Raw genomic sequence first — 19185 nt, 5'->3', positions numbered from 1 at the left:
TTAGGAATCTTTTATCAAGTCTGAAATTTACTGAAAACCTTCATGTTAATACCAATTCATTTACTGCATTTGCTGAGCTGTTCAGTTTTGCTTTAAAGCATAAAGGTGATTTAAAAAAATACACAACTGATCAGTCACACCAGTCAGTCTTTCAAACAATCATGATACTGCTTACAGTAGAGAGGGATTAACTCCATTTGTTGTAGCTCAGATGACCTTGAGTGATGATCTGTGGCTTACTTTCCACTACATGGTGAGCACAACAGACTCACTAGTGCTACGGTTATTCTGGGGAATGTCTGGCTGGCAGTGGTCTGCAAATGACAGCGCTTCTCGGTGAAAGGTATTCTGTCTTTGGAGGACATGCTATGCATCAGCCCCTGAATGCAAGCTACCATTCCTGTGAATCTGCTGAACTCTCACATTTTTGGGAAATGGTAGATGCCATTTTGAAGTTATCAGGTATATGCTTCATTGTGTTGTGCAGCACTCTTGCTAGGCAATCGAGAAGATTTGTTGCTACATCTAGAACCTTGCTGCCAGAATTTGTGAGAACCCTGGAAATTGTTTGTTTTCCATAAAAAGCGTATTTGGAAATTTAAGCTGAACAGAGAGAAGTATTCTAAAAGTTTAACTTATGTTTGAAAAGTTATGCTTGTTCTTAACTTTAAAAGACTGTTCAAATATTTAAGATACAATATTGTGTTTAAGGTGGTTGTGGTGGTATTAAGGGAAGCGATTACATGGTATCAGTGTGAGCTCTATTAGCCTTATTGAATGTTAGTTTATATTACAGTTTTACGAAAAGATAATCTTGATTGTACATCAGCACAAGAGAACATGCACTCACAAAAGCAGAAGGTAGTTAGTTATCTTGTCAGAGAGGAGAGTGAGATTATGTCAAAGGGTTGAATGAAAGTGAGTACATAAATATGTGTGTTTCAGTTTCAGGAATATCACCATTCCACTCTAACACTGTGAATCTCAGACATAAAGATCTTCTGAATGTATATTATATCTATAGTAAGTATAGTGATCAGGAACTAAAGATATTCATGCTGTCTTTAGATATACACTACAACCCATAGACATTAGTGCCCAGCAGAGTGTCAAGTCAGAGAAGCGACATTCAATGTCATTTTTTTCTCTCTTACCCCATTTTCATTACCCTGGGTCTTCGATTAGGCAACATATTGCTACTCTGTATGGTTGGCTGTGGATACTAAGAAGTGTGGAAACATCTATCTTGTTAGATTTGTACTGCATGGTTAGTACTTACTCATATGTGGAAACTTGTGCAACGGTTCTGAATGCTGGTAAAACTCACAAAAGGTTCTCAGGAATATACATATATTTTTGTTCAAACGACAGTAAATGAAGTACGTTTCCCAGAATGACATCTCAGGTTTGGAACTCCTCCTCCTACACCCCAATATTTGTTTTTTCATCGATAAGCATAAAGTGCCAGAGGTTTGTATGAATAATGATTATCTTATACTCAACAGCAATTTCTGGGTCTCTTGAGGACCACTGCAAAACCAACCCTGTGATTTCTGTATACTCTGAGGATCTCCATGTGTTCAAGCAATGGGCCTTGCATAGCGTGATCATAAGTTCCTACATTAACTGAGCAATATTTAGGCATAACGAGGAACACTTTCAACCTTTCCCCAGGCGATGCGTAGTCCCTACATGAAGCTTTCAGTCCCCAGAGGTTCAGGCTCCTCAGCTCTAAGTGGCAGGGTCATTAATCTCTACATAGGTCTCTTTGTAGGGGATGTCAAAATACGTTTCAGGAAGTGAACAAGCGACTGACTTACTATTGGACACAGCTTGCAGCAGACAACACCCATTGATCACTGATCAGTGTCCCTCCGCATATGTGATTGAAGTATGCCTGGATGCTGACTTGCCATGGCCATTCACCCTCCTGGGCGGCCTGTCCACCGGCGATGCGGCTAATAGCCGTGGGTCTCCCACAAACTGCAGACAAAGAGAGAAGGGATAAGTTAGATACTAGCAGTACAGTTGGGTGGTATCTCAGAATATCTTCTATAGGCACATTCTCTGAAATAAACATAGGGGTATATTCACAAGAACGTGCAATAACTACCGCAAGAGTAGCGTAACGCAACTTCCAATATCGCAGCCCATCGCGGGAAAATAACCCTGTGTCAACGTGGAATTCACAACAAGCCGGTACCATGCGATAGTCCGCCGACACTGCGGGCAATGTCCGTGATACAACCACCACGACGGAGATAAAAACACAAACCACAACACCAAAAAACACGCAATGGGCCAAAGCGCGATGAGGAAATCAGCGATAAGCAGCTCCAGGCCTGCAACACACACCAGGCAGGCCGAAAAAATCACCATAAAAGCAGAAATAACACCCACACCCAAACTGACCTACACCCAAGCACCATGGAGGCAGCCGGAGCAGGCGCAGAGGACGAGCGCAACCACACAAGCACCCCGGATGACCAGCCCGGGACATCGAGGACAGGAAAGGGGAAGGACAAGAAGGCAAGGAAGACGAAGTTCATTCCACAGGCGAACAGGATCATAGTCACGGAGGTGATGGAACAACAACAAGCAACTCTTCGTCACCGCCAACGTGTCATTGGGCACCAAAACTGGAATATGGCGGGACATCGTCCACAAGGAGAATGCCGACGGTGAGCACAAGCAGACAATGGACGAGGTCAAGAGGGGATGGAATGAGATCAAGCGGAAGACCAAGGAGAAACTCTCCACCAACCAGAAGGCCGCAACGCAGACCGGAGGTGGGGCCCCAGCGCCACAGCTCGTGCTGGATGACATGGAGGAGCTGGTGTCGACAGTCAGCAGTGTGGATACTGTGTCCGGTGTCAGGGAACGGACACTGCTCGACAGGACACAACACAACCGCAACAGGTTGAGTGACCACCAGGTACTGGGGGGACGGGTGGAGATGGCCATGATGGCACACATGCATAATCAAGCAGGGGGCAGTACACACCCACAATGACCCTGGCACCTCGCCCAGACCCACAGACTGTCACAATGTACAATGCCATGCTGTCAGAATGTCAACCTGTACCATGCGGCTACATACATGTGGACACATTGTAATACACCATCTCCCCTTCACATCGCAGGTGCATCGTCAACACCGCCTGCAGAGCAGTCCCAGCCACTCTTCACTGATGATGAGGAGGACAACACCAGCATTGACACACAAGCCCTTCTAGCCATCATTCACCTCATCCGCGACTCACCTCCAGGATCAGGGCAGCCCAGCAACATCAAGGAGACCCCACCCACCACCCAAACCACCCAGCAGGAGGCACCCACAGCCCCGGCACCCTCCTGATTCCCCCAGGAACAACAAATGGCCTTCCAACGCTGTGTGCTGGAGGGCCAGAGGGAGACAGCGGAGCATGTGCGGGTGGGGTTCGAACTCATAGCTGCCAAACTAGACGCCATCTGTGGGTGTCTATGTCCCCTCCATGGTCTCGAACGAGCCCTGACTGACATCGCTGGAGTCATGACGCGGAGAGTAGAACAGCTGTCTGCTCAGAGTGGCTCCAGCGATACCAGCCGTGAGCTGGCACACATGCGGAGGCTCATGGCGGACATGGTGCGTATGGAGGCGGAAAGGATGGCAGCCACCACTGCACATTATCGGAATGTAGCTGGGATCTATCATGCCCTGCAGACCTCCATCATGGCATTGCCGCCACAAGGCGTGGCGCTGATGAATGCTGCTACCCCCACACCATCCACATCCCTGCCCCCTGGTGTGTCAGTGACTCACAGTGCGGCAGACATATCCACCCAGGCCCCTGATGGGTCAATGGCATGCAGCCGGGACTGCAACACCCACGGGGGGGGGCAGGGCACACATCCAGGGACGAGGACGTGGATGGGTTTGTGTTCAGGAGGCACTAGCATTAATTTCCGCCACCTGGCCTGTTTCTGCTTGGTGCCACACATGGCCTCATGACCTTCCACTGACCCCCGATACACGCCGATGCACTCACCTTGGACAGCGACATGGACTGCCGCATCCTGTTCGACGACCAATGACATGGCGGACAGACTGCGGACTGTACCCTTCCTCTTCCGCAGTACATGTCATCCCCGGATGGACTCTTGCTGGCCCTCCATAGGTCCATATTGTGTAGTGTGCTCGGCATTGCCCTGTACAGCTCCAGCTGCAGAACTGCACTGGATGTGCAAATAAACATCCAGTGACGCACTGCTGTGTCATGTCTTACATCATTCAGGTATGGATGTGTGGATGAATGTGGGGACAGTGCCTTCCCTTGCGTCAATGATGTTCATCCTGTGGGATGCGAGTCAGAGGGTGCAACATTGCATTTTGTGTACCTGGTCCCGTGAACACTACAACAGGGACACACGCATCAGTCACTTCCTTGTCCAGACATGGACTGGACCATGCCCCGAGCCCAGGAGTCATTGTGGCAAGCGCTCTGCTGGTCCGGCATACGGCAGGCCAGACCTCTCCGATGATGCACCAAGGAGGGCCATCATTGCTACCCGTCACAGGTGTACTCGCTGATGGTGTGCAGGTCACTGGTCTAGTCGTCAGCATGTCACAGCCACTCCCTAAGGGCAGGTTTGCACACACACCACACCCATCCGGCACAGGTGTCACTGGCCATGTGACTCCGCCAACATAAGGGGCCGACAACGTCACATTCTCCTCTTCCATTGCTGACTGGATGATGGCCGCTCCACGCTTCTCATTCATAAAGGGCCCATGAGTTGTTGCGCACAGGGTTGGTGGCATCTGAGGCCTGGCGCACGACACGGGCTTACCGCCATGTGGCGCTGACTGGGTTTGCACAGGTTTAGTGGCACCCAAGGCCTTGCGGCCTGCACGTGCCTGCCACCACGTGGCACTGACTGGGGTTGCACAGGGTTAGTGGCACTCGGAGCATTGCAGCTGGCACAGGCACCCCGCCACGGGACGGTGACTTTGGGTGCACTGAGTCAGTGGCAACTCAAGCTGCTGAGCGGATGTGCAGCCTGCGATGATGCCCGTTTTGTGTGCCCTGCTGGACAGCAATGTAGGCCAGAGCCAGCGGGCAGCATGGGCCTACCGCCACATGGCGTCACTTCTGGGATCCCAGAGTTAGTGATACCCATTGGGCTGAGCGGGTGTGCAGCCTGCGATGGTGCCGGGTGCACTGGTATGTCCTCTGCCATGGAGTAATCAAGACCCAGCACCAAACGTGAGACCTGTTGGCCTGCGGAGCCTGGCTGCATGGTGTGGAGGGTGCCATGTCTGCGGTCCCCGGGCTTGTGGCTTGCAGTGGCACGTGGTGGGCCCTCTTTTCTACACGCCGGTGGCGGAAGGTGAGCAGTGAGGCCTGGGTGCGCAGTGTCGGCACTCTCTCTACCTGTCCCTCTCTTCTTTTCTCCAGCTCTCTCTCCCCCTATCTGTTCGTATATCCCTCTCTGTCCGTCTATCTCTCTCTCCCCCTCGCTGTCCGTCTTTCTCTCGCTCCCCCTCTCTGTCCGTCTTTCTCTCGCTCCCTCTCCTTCGCTGTCTCCTTCGCTCTTTCTCTCCTTCCCTCTGTCTCTCCTTTGCTCTCTCTTTCCTTCGCTCTCTTTCTCTCCTTCGCTCTTCCTCTGTCGTTTGATGTGAGCAGGACACACCTTCTCATCATGATTTTTGCCTTGCAGGCTGTGACCTACGGATTGTCCCGGGGGGAGCCGACATGTGTCTTCATTTCTGTTCTGTGTTTATAATAACAAATTTTCATTTGTTGCTTCGAAGGTGAATGTGTGATGCTCATTTTTGTGACGACACATGCATGTCACCAGATGTGATTGTGCGACATCATGCAGGTTATTTGGTATATGATTCCGTGAGGTTGATGTGACATATCTTTGTCCGGGGGTGGGTGGGGGGTGCTCGGAGTGGGGCCCGGCGGGGAAGGTGGTGTCCTGGGGGTGATGGCGGTGGGTGTTGTTGGCCTCTTGGGGCTCCGGGATGCAGGTTATTCGGCTCCATGGCATCTGTTGTTCTTCAGGTGTGGCTCTGGGCTTGGCTCTCTTTTGTGGTGCAGGTTGTAGTCCGACTTTGCACCAGGTCGGAGCAGGTGTTCGTTTCCTGGTGCTAACGCGCCTTATCGCATGTTTTGTAATCTTATCGCAGATCAGGCTGGTCGTTGAGAATGTTGTGGTGTGGTGTTGTCGAGGCTCTTTGCTCGGGAATGCCTACTCTGCATCTCATTAGCGATAGTTGCTGGGGTCATCCTTGGCGATGTTTTTTGCGGCTGCTATTGCCGGAAAACTGGTGATATGGGCTGTTTGCACCAGCTTGTGAATGGGGTGGTAAGTTTATCGCAAAAGTGGCTGCATTAAGGTGCCGATAACTCTGCGATAGCTCCTTGAGAATATGGCCCATAATGTACTGAATTGAAATGTCACTCATAAGCACGCTAAAAACATGGATGTGTAACCCACGAGTAGTCTGAAATCTTTGCAGCTATGGAATCTGTCATTCCGGGCTAACTTTTTTTTTTAACTTTGAGTATTTGATAATCTTGAGGCTGAGCTGTCACTGCATGATGACAATGTTTGTTTTTTGTCCCGTTGTCATCCACAGTGTAGGCTAGGCTCCATTTGGTTTCTCTATGCTCCCATCTCTCTACGTGCTATCGGTCCATATGTTCCTTTTAGCACTGTGCTACTCCTGTCTCTGTTCTTGGCATCTGAGACATTCCTAGCTCTGTGTGTGCTTTCTGTGTCTCTCTGTTCTTTCTCTATATTGTCCATCTATCGCCAACCTCAAGTTGTTTCTATCTGTGACTGTCTGTCTGTGTCCTTTATGTCTGTCCTCCATGTGCCTCACTTAGTTTTTTTTTATCTCTGTACTCTTTTAGTCTCTCAATGTTCCTTCTCTATTTTTAAGCCATTTCATTATTTCCGTGCCCTTTTCTGCCATCCTGTTCCCTCTCTGTTGTGTGCAGCTTTTCTTTTTTTTGCCTTCTGTGCCATTCAGTCTTTTCAGTCTCACAGTGCATTTTTAGTCTCCAGCACCTTTTTTAATCTCTTTCTTTCTCTCTGTGCCCCTTCTTTATCTCAGTCCTCTTTCTTTCTCTCAATGCCCATTCTTTCTCTCTTTGCTTCTTCCTTCACTCTTTGGCCTTATTCGCTCAGTGTCCCCTTCTTTCTCTGTGCCCCTTCAGAAGGGGCACCCTGAAAAAGAAGACACAAAAAGTGAATGTTGAGCCCCTTCTTTAAATCTTTGGCCTTCTTTCTTTCAGTGCCTCTTATTACTTCCAATGCCTCTTGTTATTTTTTTGTGTTCCTCTTCCTCAGGGCAGTCTTGTTGTCACTTTGGTCATCCAGTGGTGTCACTTTCCGATGAAAATACACAATTATTTGAATCACATGTAAAAAGCGTGTCTCATATTTGTAGCCCAGCTTTAGTATTAAATTTGTAATCGGGTTTGTGGGCTACTTGAAGACGGGCTCCTTGTTTTAAAATTATGGTTGCTATTGAGTCCAGCATTAAAACTGATGATGGATGTAGGTGCCTGTTTGCACATGGTGGAAGGCTCATGCTCATATGGCTTATGCCATGGGTGCTTGAGTAGGCCTGGGTGACACAGAGGGAGTGCAGAGGGAGTGCCCGGTGAGGAGGCCTTCAGAGATGAGGGCGGCAGCTGTATTAGCCTGCTCCCCCCTCAGAGTGAGCTTAGGTGTGGGGAACTGGGAGAGGTGTTAAAAAATAAAAAAAGACCCTCCATTGATGGTCACCCTTTGCGGGCGAGGCTGCCACGGCAGGCATTGTGGACTATCTAGCTGTGGTCTGCTGTTGTGGAAGGCTAGTTCCCCACTGGGCCTGTTACAGTGCCAGGCGGGGTGCCCACTATGTACAAGAGAAGGGCAGTAGGCAGAATAGTGAGCACGACCTTACCTGGTCTGGACGCAGCATCATGGGCAGTTGCGGCACCCATAATAACGATCAGGTGAGACGCGGCTGTAGGGCAGCAGAAGTGACTTCAGGCTGTGATGCTGCAGGCAAGCTACGGTGCGAGGGTGAGGCTGGCACAGGGGCAGGAAGTGTGCCCGATAGAGTGAAACCTGCAATGGTTCCAGGTGGCTGCCTGTAAGAAAAAGCTGCGGTGAGGTGGAGTGACCGGCAAGGGACATATAGCCCAAGCTTGCCTGTCCTGCCTTCCTCCAGACTCATCATGGCAATGATTGCTATGACGTGTTCTGGTAGGAGGGCTACGACACTCTCGATAGAGAGAGCAGTGGCCCTGCCAGTTAGAGATGGTAAGCCGGCCTTCTCGATTACGAATGAGAGGTCAACTGAGGGCAGGGTTAAGATACACGAGGCAGGGGGTGCCAGAAAGCCCATGGCAAGATGAACACCCTTTAGTACAGCTCCGTCGGACCGGCGATGAAATCCGCAATAACCCTGCCATCCGCCACCTTACACACACCAACTAGTCACCGGCCACCCAGAAGGGGGAGGGAGACCGCGTCAGCGAGTGACGCGGCACTCCCCCCCCCCCCCCCCGCAACAACCAATAAGTAAAGTGGTTGTTTGTGCGCCGGAAGCACTCCAGTGCTTCCGGCGCAGAAACGTCCAGCTTATGTCCAGGCTGACTGGACTCAGCCGGTCGGCCTGGGCGCCCTCTTTAAAAAGAGGTGGTGGGGAGCAGAACAGTCTCTTGTTCTTGCTCCCCACAGATAGGGTCACCGGGCCAGCGGTGGGCCCGTAATGTTTCTTTCTTTTGCCCACCCACCATCCCCTAAGGCAGGTATTGTTGGAAGGTTTGGTTTTCCGGTTTGTGTATTGTGACTGATTATTTTTGTCCCCTTTTTTCCAAATTATTGGCAGGGAACAAAGCAATGGTATGCACAGCGATTCTGTAGTAATGTATAAATAAAAGCACAACTTCGAATTTCTCTTTCAATTAGATATTGTCGTATTTAGAGTGTCTCTGGTCAGGCGGTAAGGTCATGATTGGTAAGCATAGTCTTCAGTCCTCAACGGTCAGCACCATATAACTCCAGGGGGTAGTGACAGCCGGTAGGTAGGCTGTCGGGGTGCGGGGGCCGGGGTAATCATCCTTCCCAGTGGGCCTGGGGCCACCCCCGCACGCGCATGCGCATTAGGTGCCACTATGCAGAAGTCTGCAGCCCCCACGTAATGGAGTGTAAGGCACAGGGCGTAGGGGGGGCCCGGGGTAAAGTATCCATTCGATAAGCTGTAACCCCCTGCGCAACCTTATTAGTACACGGGGACCAGGGGGAGCTGCCAGTCATTGACTTTGCCGTAGGCGCTAGATGGGACACGCAGAAAGCAAATACATGCATTGATAGATTTACGGTAGGAGTGTCTTGTGTATTAGACTGAGTTGAGGTTAGCCGTGGAATATCTGACTATCAAAATGTATCTGTACTTTCTGCGTAAAGTTTCTGTATATAATGTTTTAATTTGTTTTTGTTAATGTTAATAAATGCGGCCGGGGGGGTTACTCCCCCCTAAATCCAAAAAAGTAAAACTATCTGTGTGGTCTCACAAGTGTTATGCTGAAGGGGAGGGAAATGCCATCCATAACCCCAGGGTCGGTAGTTAGAGTAGGGGACATGGGTAAGTACCAGACCATATTGCTTGCCAAACAACCTGGCAGCAAGAAACAACGTGATCCCACCCTTTTGTGGCCCCCACAGTGCGCTGCAGGACAGAAAAGCGTCCCGTGTCTGCTGACCGCACGGGCCTTGCTGGCATTAAGAGGTGGAGGCCGTGCCATGTGGTGTCTCGAGACAAAGTGCATCTAACGGGGGCTGACGACCTAACGTCTCGATGGCGCTGCGGCTCTGTGTGTATCTAGAGACCGCTTGCTTGAGATACCGAGTGTCCCTAGGTGAGGCTGGGGCAAAGACTTCAGCGCTCTCAGCCCTACAGGGACTACCTTGAGTGCATCTCTGGTGGCCTATTGGAGTGGTGCTGCCTGCGGTACTGGGACTCATCAAGACTGGCTATCGGGCGCCCGATTGCAGCTCTGAGGAAACACTGAGAGGCCCATGTGCGGCTGAAATATTAGACCACATCCTGCTTGGTGGCTCCCCATGTGTGCAAAGGGCCCACCGGTGAGTTGTGACCTGCGGGTGCAGGCCGCCGGTGGGCGCATAGAAAGGCGAGGGGGGGCGTGGTTGCTCTGTACCCACTTGCAGTTGCTAACGGAAACAGGGCCAGGCACTGAATGATCCCCCTGGAGGTGGTGGGCCCGCTGGGCATAATTCTGCAGTTATTATCGAAGAGGCCTGGCCCTGCGCCTCACTGCTACAACTAGCTGAAAGTCTACAAACCCTGGATCTAACCCTAGAGACATATTGATGGAGCAACGTTGTGCATGCCCTATGATTCTGGTGCTACGGCGGGCATTCTTACAGATTATGCCCTATTCACTGCCAATGGCACCATAGGTGTGAACTATAGTGCGCGGAGAGGGACTGTGCTGCACTTTCCAGACTCTGAGGGTATATAATAATACCGTTTATTTCGGGCACAGCCCATAAAACACAATCAATCAATACAACATACAGCATAAATGGCCTAGAGTATATGTGCAATTTTACAATAAAAGAATAAAAGAAGAGAAAAAAACAAAAAATCATGAGTCCAAATGTCGTACTTTAAAATGGATTAAGAGGTAATATATCAATAAAAAGGGAAAAGTCATCATCTAAACAGCTGGGTTAAAAAGGCTGTGGATACAAAAAATTACACAATGAGGTTACTATTGACAGTGTTACTTCAAGGGAATTCAATATATTTACAACAGAGAAAGTGTGCAAAAAGGCAATCGATAGAGGATTAGACAAGTTGGAAGAGAAAACAAAGTACAAAAGTGTAAATACTTATGTACATTTTTCCACATAGCCATAAAAAATGGTAAAATATAGATGCACTCAGTAGGAGTTTTGAGACAATACCAGTAAACAGAGAGGATGTCATGTCCGAGCAGAATTTTATTGACTCTCTATCAGGCTTTGGGATTGAGAGTAGCCTTCCTTCTTAAGGGCCAGGCAATGTGTAGGTACCGTGAGACCGCAAGGGCTAAAAGCTCTCTGGTGTCACTCTTAAATAGTCTCTCCACTTCCCAATAATGTCTCACACCCATAAGGTTACAGGCGGCCATCAACCACCTTTTTCGTGCCTTCCTATAGAAGACAAAATAATAGAAAATGGGTCTCTGTTTCTTCTATATTTGGGCAATTTGGTCAAGAGCTAATCTTGGGAGAGGTTGTTGAGCCATTTAGAAGTGTAGGATCTCAGGGGCAAGGCCCCGCACCTGTATTGAACATACAGACATTTTGATTCATATGGGTACATCCTGTTCATATATGGTTCGAACTCTGGTATGCACTTATCGTTCAGGAACTTGCCTGTGAGGGTATTAGATCGATGTAAAACCCACGTTTGAGCTAGTACTACCTCCCAATACAACTGTTCAGCCCTTGAAGCATCAGCCTTTACCATTAATTCCAGGGATGTCCATAGCTCCGGGATGCCTAATTTGTGTGTTATTTCATGGATATGTTTCAGTCAGGGTGTTTTCAAATTTCTATCCAGAGTCAAAAGGTCTTTCACACACTCTCTGTAGGGTGTTAATTCATGCGTAGTCCATAACCTGATCCACTATAATAAGGGTTTTAAAACAGCTGTTAGGTGAATAGGATTAAGAGACAGATCGAGATGTAAAGGGGTAGGGGAAGAACTTTGGGGAAGTTTAAATAATGATTTGATAAATCAATTTTCAAACTTTGTGAACCTTTCAGCATCAACATAGCCCCAGATCTCGGCTCCATATAGTGCTGATGTCACAACTGAAGCTTTATATATGGTTAAAACCGTAGAAATGGGTGCCCCTAAAGCTGCCCTATAGCGCCTCACTAAGGCAGAGGCTTTTTGATGGAGATTGGTTTAGCTTTTTTCCATCTGGGGTCCCCATGCTAGCGTGTCACTTAACCTCACCCGTGGTAGTTGAAATGGTGGACTATCTCTAGGGGAGATCCCTCTGCAGTCACCATGCCTCTGTACCCCCTGTGGGGATTAATCAGCATAACTTTAGATTTAGACGGGTTAAGTTCTAGCCCTCTTCCCCCACAAAAGTTAACAAAGGCATTTAGTTCTGTTTGTAGGCCCATAGGAGTTCGAGAGATTAGCAGGGTGTCATCTGCAAACATAAGTATCGGAGTCGGTATTCCCGCAATTTTGGGAGCATCATGTTTGCATGCCTTCAAACTCTTTACAGCTCCATTTATAAAACGACTAAATAGAGTTGGGGCAAGGACGCATCCCAGTCTAACCCCTTTTGAGATTGCAATTTTTCCTGTCAAATCCCCAGTCGTGTTCCATCTCACTCTTGCATAGGTGTTTTCATGAAAAAGCCTAAGTATTCTTAGGAGGTCTAGAGGGATGCCATACCCATCTAACACCTCCCAAAGCGTGTTTCTTGGTACCAGGTCAAACGCCGCTCTTAGACCGATAAAAGCTACGTAAAGATGATCACGTAACAAGGTGATATATTTCCAGGTTATCACCTTGTAGCGGAGGACCTGGTCCAGTGTACTAACTTTCGTACGAAAGCCTGCTTGAGACTCCTCCAGAATGTTGTTTTGTAGCATCCACTCATTTAGTCTATATAAGACCTGCCTAAAAAAGATTATAGGCTTGTAGGTCTGTAATTAGAGGGGATGTTACGCTCACCTTTTTTGTAAATAGGATTGATCACAGCACCTTGCCATGATGGAGGGATCATATTATCTTTTATTATGTTGTATGATAAAGCGTTCAAATGAGGGACCCAGATATCAGGTACAGAGCAGTAAAGGTCACCCGGGATGCCATACCTGGGGCCTTGCCCTTTTCGGTCTGTAAAATTGCCTTGTAAGTCTCTAATAGAGTAAATGTAAGGGGGGCATGAGCAGCTGACATGGAAAGTGGTGTGATACCGTTAGGTGAATAGGAACCTCTAACCTGCTCTAGAGCTTTTTGCCATGTTCTACTGGGAACATAGATAAAGACTACTACAGTGAGTTTCCCAAGTTTCAGGCATTATCACTAGATCTAAAGGGTTGCAATGGTGGGGGTTCACTGCTACGAGTTTCCTAAAACTTTTTTGAACACCCTTGTCTAATGCATCTGCTAGGGTTAGTGACTGTTCCTCGTCCCACTTTCTTTTAGCTTTAATTGAAAGGTTTTTATACTCACTCCTGAACTTTATAATGTCCGGCCTCAAGCCCTTTTCGATTGCACATAGTAGTTGTGACTTTCCTAGACGGCAAGCTTTATTATACCACTTAGGTGTTGTCTTTGTGAATGCTCCTCTCCTCTGTTCCCTCATGAAACACGGTCTCAATGTGTCCATGAGTTCACAGTGAAGGAGGATAAAGTTAGTATCTTGAATATTATGTGGAGCAGTCTGTGAAAGTTTGGACACAAACTGATTATAAATGTATATTAGTTTGTTTTCGTCTGCCATCAATTCTGCCCACTTAATGTTTCTCATATTGTTTGAGATTGTAATTAAAGAGGTAGATGTGACTGCCTCCAGCATTGTATCCCTAAATGTATTCATTGAAAAGGATGCACTTAGGGCCTGGTGTTCGCTGTCTGGTCTAGGGATCACTTGCACATCTAATAATTCTGGCCAGAGGCCGTTATCCAGTAGTATATGGTCAATTCTTGACATACTAAGCCCTCTCTTAAAGGTAAAACTAGGAGGAGAACCAGATTTGGTGTTGCTATTAACTAGTCTTAAGCCATGGTCAATGATAAGATCAGCGAATTGGGTAGCCACCTTAGATATTTTCCCTGTGTTCATATACTGACAATAGGGTGAGGTTTCTACATTTCTAGACCATACTGATGTAGGAATGCAGGTGTTGGTATCTCTTGCCAATAAATACTAAAGAGGGTCCCTGTACTCAAAAAAGTATAGCGGGGCAGAGTCCCAGGGTAAGTACAATTCAAGCAACTACACACAAAAAACCCCTATAGGAGAAATAATCAACCTATCCCACAGAGAACAGAAAGTCTACTAAAACATTCTTTTTTTGTATTTTATTATAAAAATATATAGAATTGGGTGTCAATTTTTTCTTTTTATATAGTTCATTTCATTTCTCTATTCAAGAACATAATCAAACTAAGGAAGACGAATCGATACAATAATCAAAGGGACTAAGCATAACATAAAGAACTCAAAACAATCAGTGTTATATAAACATGAGTAGACAATTCAGTGCAGTTATACAAAACAAATTACAAAAAGTTAGGGAAAAAATGACACAAAATGCGCCATTCAGTGCAGTTATACAAAACAGAAAATACAAATTACAAAAAACTTGGGGAAACATAAAAATGACACAAAATGCGCCGACGCGCGTTTCGGAGTCTTCCTTCCTCAGGGCGCTGATGTCATATCCAACCGGTGACGACTCAATATAGTTTGATATGTTAGGCTATGTCAAGATAGGCAGGCATTAAATTGAATAAGGTTTTCTTTTATATCTCGTCAGTCTCATCTGTGGGAATAGTGATAACTAAATTACTTTATAGCATAATATGAAAACAAACACAATGGACAAGATTTAAAAATGGGCTGAAATGGAGAGAGGAGTATGCGAAAAGCCATCACCAAAATATACTCAAGATCGAAAAAACCAAGTCATGTAGTGTCTTAGGGAAGAAATCCACGAGTGAGAGAAAGAAAAAAGAACCAAAAAAAGTGCTCCCATGAGTAGATATAGAAAATTCTAAATATTACACACTTGTAGATTCCAAAAGGTGACTTCAGAATAAATGTGATCCCAAAGCATTCAGGATCAGTCACAATATGGTATCAACAGCAGGAAGTCAAGGATCATCCGGAAGTCGTGACACATTCATGTACCAACTAGTGTGCCAACAGTGCCGTTTATTTAGGTCACTGATCGAGTTTCACCGAACCAAATTCGGAGAGCAATGATAAAAGCTGCAGGGAAAAGGTCCAAAGTCAGTAACTATCCAAATTAAGGAACAGTGGGGCTCATTCAGCTGATAAGGAAGGGAAGGCAGAGAAAAGAGTAAGAGGACTTACTAGCTTAGGATATATTGACTTGAAAGAGAATACTTCTCTCGCTCCCTTAAGTGGCCAGCGTTCGAGGGTAAAATCTACAAAAGAAGTAAAAAGAATTCGAGTGAAGTCTGATAGCGTCTAGAAGGGGAGTAGCTCTAATATAAACCTCAAAAAGCCAGGAGGGCACAGTGTAGGCGGCCCCCAAGTGGTATACAAACTCGTAGCTAAGCTGCTCTAAAGATACCCTAAGGCTCATGTATAAAAGGCATAAACAGTATTCGAAGGTGTCGTTCAAAAAAGAGCCTCTACGTAGTATAAAGCAATCGTTTAAGAATCACTAAAGGGTTTGAAAATTAAAACCCACATAATCTATATACCTTCTGGGCACTACAATTTAAGCAGAAACGGCGCGATGCTCTAAGCACTTACTTCTTTTGGCTAAATCTGCTCACGTAAACCGGAATCTCCTGCCGCAGACGACGGGGCTCGCTGCCTCCGAATGTAAAAGCATCTCGACTAAGCCCCATTTAAATAGACGTAGGTTAATAGCACATCGAAGGGAAACGCGTCTCACCTGGAAGTGGGAGGAGACGTCAAAAACGAAGGCGCCATTTTGAGATGGGCAGTTCCGAATAGAAATAAAGGAAGGAGTTAGAAGCTCTAGTTTCGAGCCAAGCTAGTGACGCGATCCAGGTCTTCCTAAAAATATATAAGGACACAATGAAAACGGGGTGCGAACCTCCAAAGGCATGTAAAACAGTCTAGACCGTATGGGCACAAATGGGGGAGGTGCAGTGGCCGGAGGCCAGATTCGGGAAATAGAAAGAAGTAGGCTCACCATCTCTGGTATAAAGTAAAAAAATCTAACTAAATCGTAAAATAATCATCGCCATCTTGTAGCGGGTCAGTTAGAAGGGGCAGTAGGGAGTCACACTAGAAAAATAAATAGAGAAGGATAGCCATCTTTAAGTAGGAAAAAATAATAAATTTAAAAAATATAAAAAATAATAAAGCAATAGGAAAGATGCAGATGATATCAGTTCAAATCGGGACCTCAGTAACTCATAAATACCAAAGTCAGAAATATAAAGGAAATCAAACAAGATAACGGGAAAGAAGTAAGCGTATGCCAGGCCAGGGAAGTAGTCAAAATGGAAGAGGGATACTAAGCTTCAAAGAATCGCGTTTTCCCAGGGGAGAGATTCGTTAAGTCCATCATCACAAGTCCTGAGAGTGAAAATCCAGAACACTTCTCTTTTTTTTCTAAGTGCATCTTTGTTGCCGTCCTTGGGAGTGTGCACGCGTTCCAGGATCAACCATTCCATGTCTTTACTCGAATGTTGTTTCTCTAGCCAGTGTTTAACTAGGGGAGCTCCCACACGTTTATTATTGATAGCTGATTTATGTTCGCTGAATCGAACGCGCATCTCTCTACTGGTCTCTCCCACGTAGCCTTTGCCACAGGGGCATAGGATCAGATAGATCAGATTGGAAGTCCTGCAATTCGTGATTTCTTTGAAAGAAAAAGTCCTTTTCCCCCATTCTAGAGTGGGGGTGGTTTTCACATAGTCACACGCATGGCAGCCGCCACATTTGTGTGTACCAAAAACAGGTGAATTACCGAAAATTGAGCGCTGGACCATTGAGTTTTTCACTGGTAGTGTAGATTTAACCAGTACATTTTTCAGGTTTCTGTTTCTGCGGAAAGCAAAAATGGGTTTAGGCAGTTTCTTAGAGGGACCCGAATTCAAAATGTGCCATGAGGAGTTGATCGCTTGGCGAAGTTTGTTATTGAAGTTGGAGTGTTTGGTAACACATACCAACTTCTCCTGAGTGTCTGTAATCTTAGGTGTTAATAGGGCATCTCTATTATAATATTTGGCCCTTTTGTAAGATTCCTTAATTATTCTGTTCGGGTACCCTCTATTTCTCAATTTTATTTTCAGGGTCTGAGCATGATCTTCGAAAGATTGTATACAGGTACAGTTTCTGCGTAAACGCAGAAACTGGCTGAAGGGTATGCTGTCTTTTTGACTGCGTGGGTGGAAGCTGTGATATTGAAGTAATGTGTTGCGGGCCGTAGGCTTTGTGTATAGTGATACTTCAATATGTCCTTCAATGGCCTCAATCCAGATATCTAAAAACTCAATTCTATCTTTACTAGTTTTGGAAGTGAATTTCAGATGTGGGTCACACAGATTGATCCAAAGGATAAATTCAGACAGTTGTTCCTCGTTCCCTTTCCAAATAAAAAAGATATCGTCGATGTATCTGTAGTAATGGGTAATGTTCTCTGAAAAAGGTGCTATTTCATTATAAATAAATCTGTTCTCAAATACTCCCATTATGCCTTTTATACATGAGCCTTAGGGTATCTTTAGAGCAGCTTAGCTACGAGTTTGTATACCACTTGGGGGCCGCCTACACTGTGCCCTCCTGGCTTTTTGAGGTTTATATTAGAGCTACTCCCCTTCTAGACGCTATCAGACTTCACTCGAATTCTTTTTACTTCTTTTGTAGATTTTACCCTCGAACGCTGGCCACTTAAGGGAGCGAGAGAAGTATTCTCTTTCAAGTCAATATATCCTAAGCTAGTAAGTCCTCTTACTCTTTTCTCTGCCTTCCCTTCCTTATCAGCTGAATGAGCCCCACTGTTCCTTAATTTGGATAGTTACTGACTTTGGACCTTTTCCCTGCAGCTTTTATCATTGCTCTCCGAATTTGGTTCGGTGAAACTCGATCAGTGACCTAAATAAACGGCACTGTCGGCACACTAGTTGGTACATGAATGTGTCACGACTTCCGGATGATCCTTGACTTCCTGCTGTTGATACCATATTGTGACTGATCCTGAATGCTTTGGGATCACATTTATTCTGAAGTCACCTTTTGGAATCTACAAGTGTGTAATATTTAGAATTTTCTATATCTACTCATGGGAGCAATTTTTTTTTTGGTTCTTTTTTCTTTCTCTCACTCGTGGATTTCTGCCCTAAGACACTACATGACTTGGTTTTTTCGATCTTGAGTATATTTTGGTGATGGCTTTTCGCATACTCCTCTCTCCATTTCAGCCCATTTTTAAATCTTGTCCATTGTGTTTGTTTTCATATTATGCTATAAAGTAATTTAGTTATCACTATTCCCACAGATGAGACTGACGAGATATAAAAGAAAACCTTATTCAATTTAATGCCTGCCTATCTTGACATAGCCTAACATATCAAACTATATTGAGTCGTCACCGGTTGGATATGACATCAGCGCCCTGAGGAAGGAAGACTCCGAAACGCGCGTCGGCGCATTTTGTGTCATTTTTATGTTTCCCCAAGTTTTTTGTAATTTGTATTTTCTGTTTTGTATAACTGCACTGAATGGCGCATTTTGTGTCATTTTTTCCCTAACTTTTTGTAATTTGTTTTGTATAACTGCACTGAATTGTCTACTCATGTTTATATAACACTGATTGTTTTGAGTTCTTTATGTTATGCTTAGTCCCTTTGATTATTGTATCGATTCGTCTTCCTTAGTTTGATTATGTTCTTGAATAGAGAAATGAAATGAACTATATAAAAAGAAAAAATTGACACCCAATTCTATATATTTTTATAATAAAATACAAAAAAAGAATGTTTTAGTAGACTTTCTGTTCTCTGTGGGATAGGTTGATTATTTCTCCTATAGGGGTTTTTTGTGTGTAGTTGCTTGAGTTGGTATCTCTTGCTACAATCTTTAAGCTTTTTTGGGCAGACTGTCCCAAGAAATCATCCAGCTTAGTTACTAACATCGATTGGATATTTGGTGGTACAGACATAATGTACATATTAACTAAAGTTATTTGTCTAAGGCCAGATTGGGTTTTGATGGTAATTTGCAGGGCAAGCAGATCTTTAGAATCAATTGAAAGCTTTTTAATTATTGGACACAAGTCCAGCCTAAGCCAGACTAGGAGGCCACCTGAAGGTCGCCCTGCCGATGAAGGAAGTGCACTATCACTAAAAGAAATAAAGCCTGGGCGAGGTAATGGTTCAATAGCCCAGGTTCCTTGGAGACGGATGATATGGTGGCCGTCAAT

At 45.8% G+C, this 19185-nt stretch overlaps 1 protein-coding gene across 1 annotated transcript in view; it reads right to left on the bottom strand.

Moving 5' to 3' along the window:
* Nucleotides 1-19185, bottom strand: part of LOC146811634 (transmembrane protease serine 9-like) — a 1785969-nt gene that overhangs the window by 153743 nt on the left and 1613041 nt on the right. The window contains exon 21 of the mRNA XM_085618610.1: nucleotides 1821-1983. Coding sequence (XP_085474736.1) covers nucleotides 1821-1983 — 163 coding nt within the window. The remainder of the gene's footprint in view (nucleotides 1-1820; nucleotides 1984-19185) is intronic.

Source organism: Triturus cristatus, chromosome 7, assembly GCF_964204655.1.
Source record: "Triturus cristatus chromosome 7, aTriCri1.1, whole genome shotgun sequence".
Classification (NCBI taxonomy): domain Eukaryota; kingdom Metazoa; phylum Chordata; class Amphibia; order Caudata; family Salamandridae; genus Triturus; species Triturus cristatus.
The sequence above is the reverse complement of the archived record's forward strand: the minus strand, read 5'-3'. Positions and strand labels throughout refer to the sequence as shown.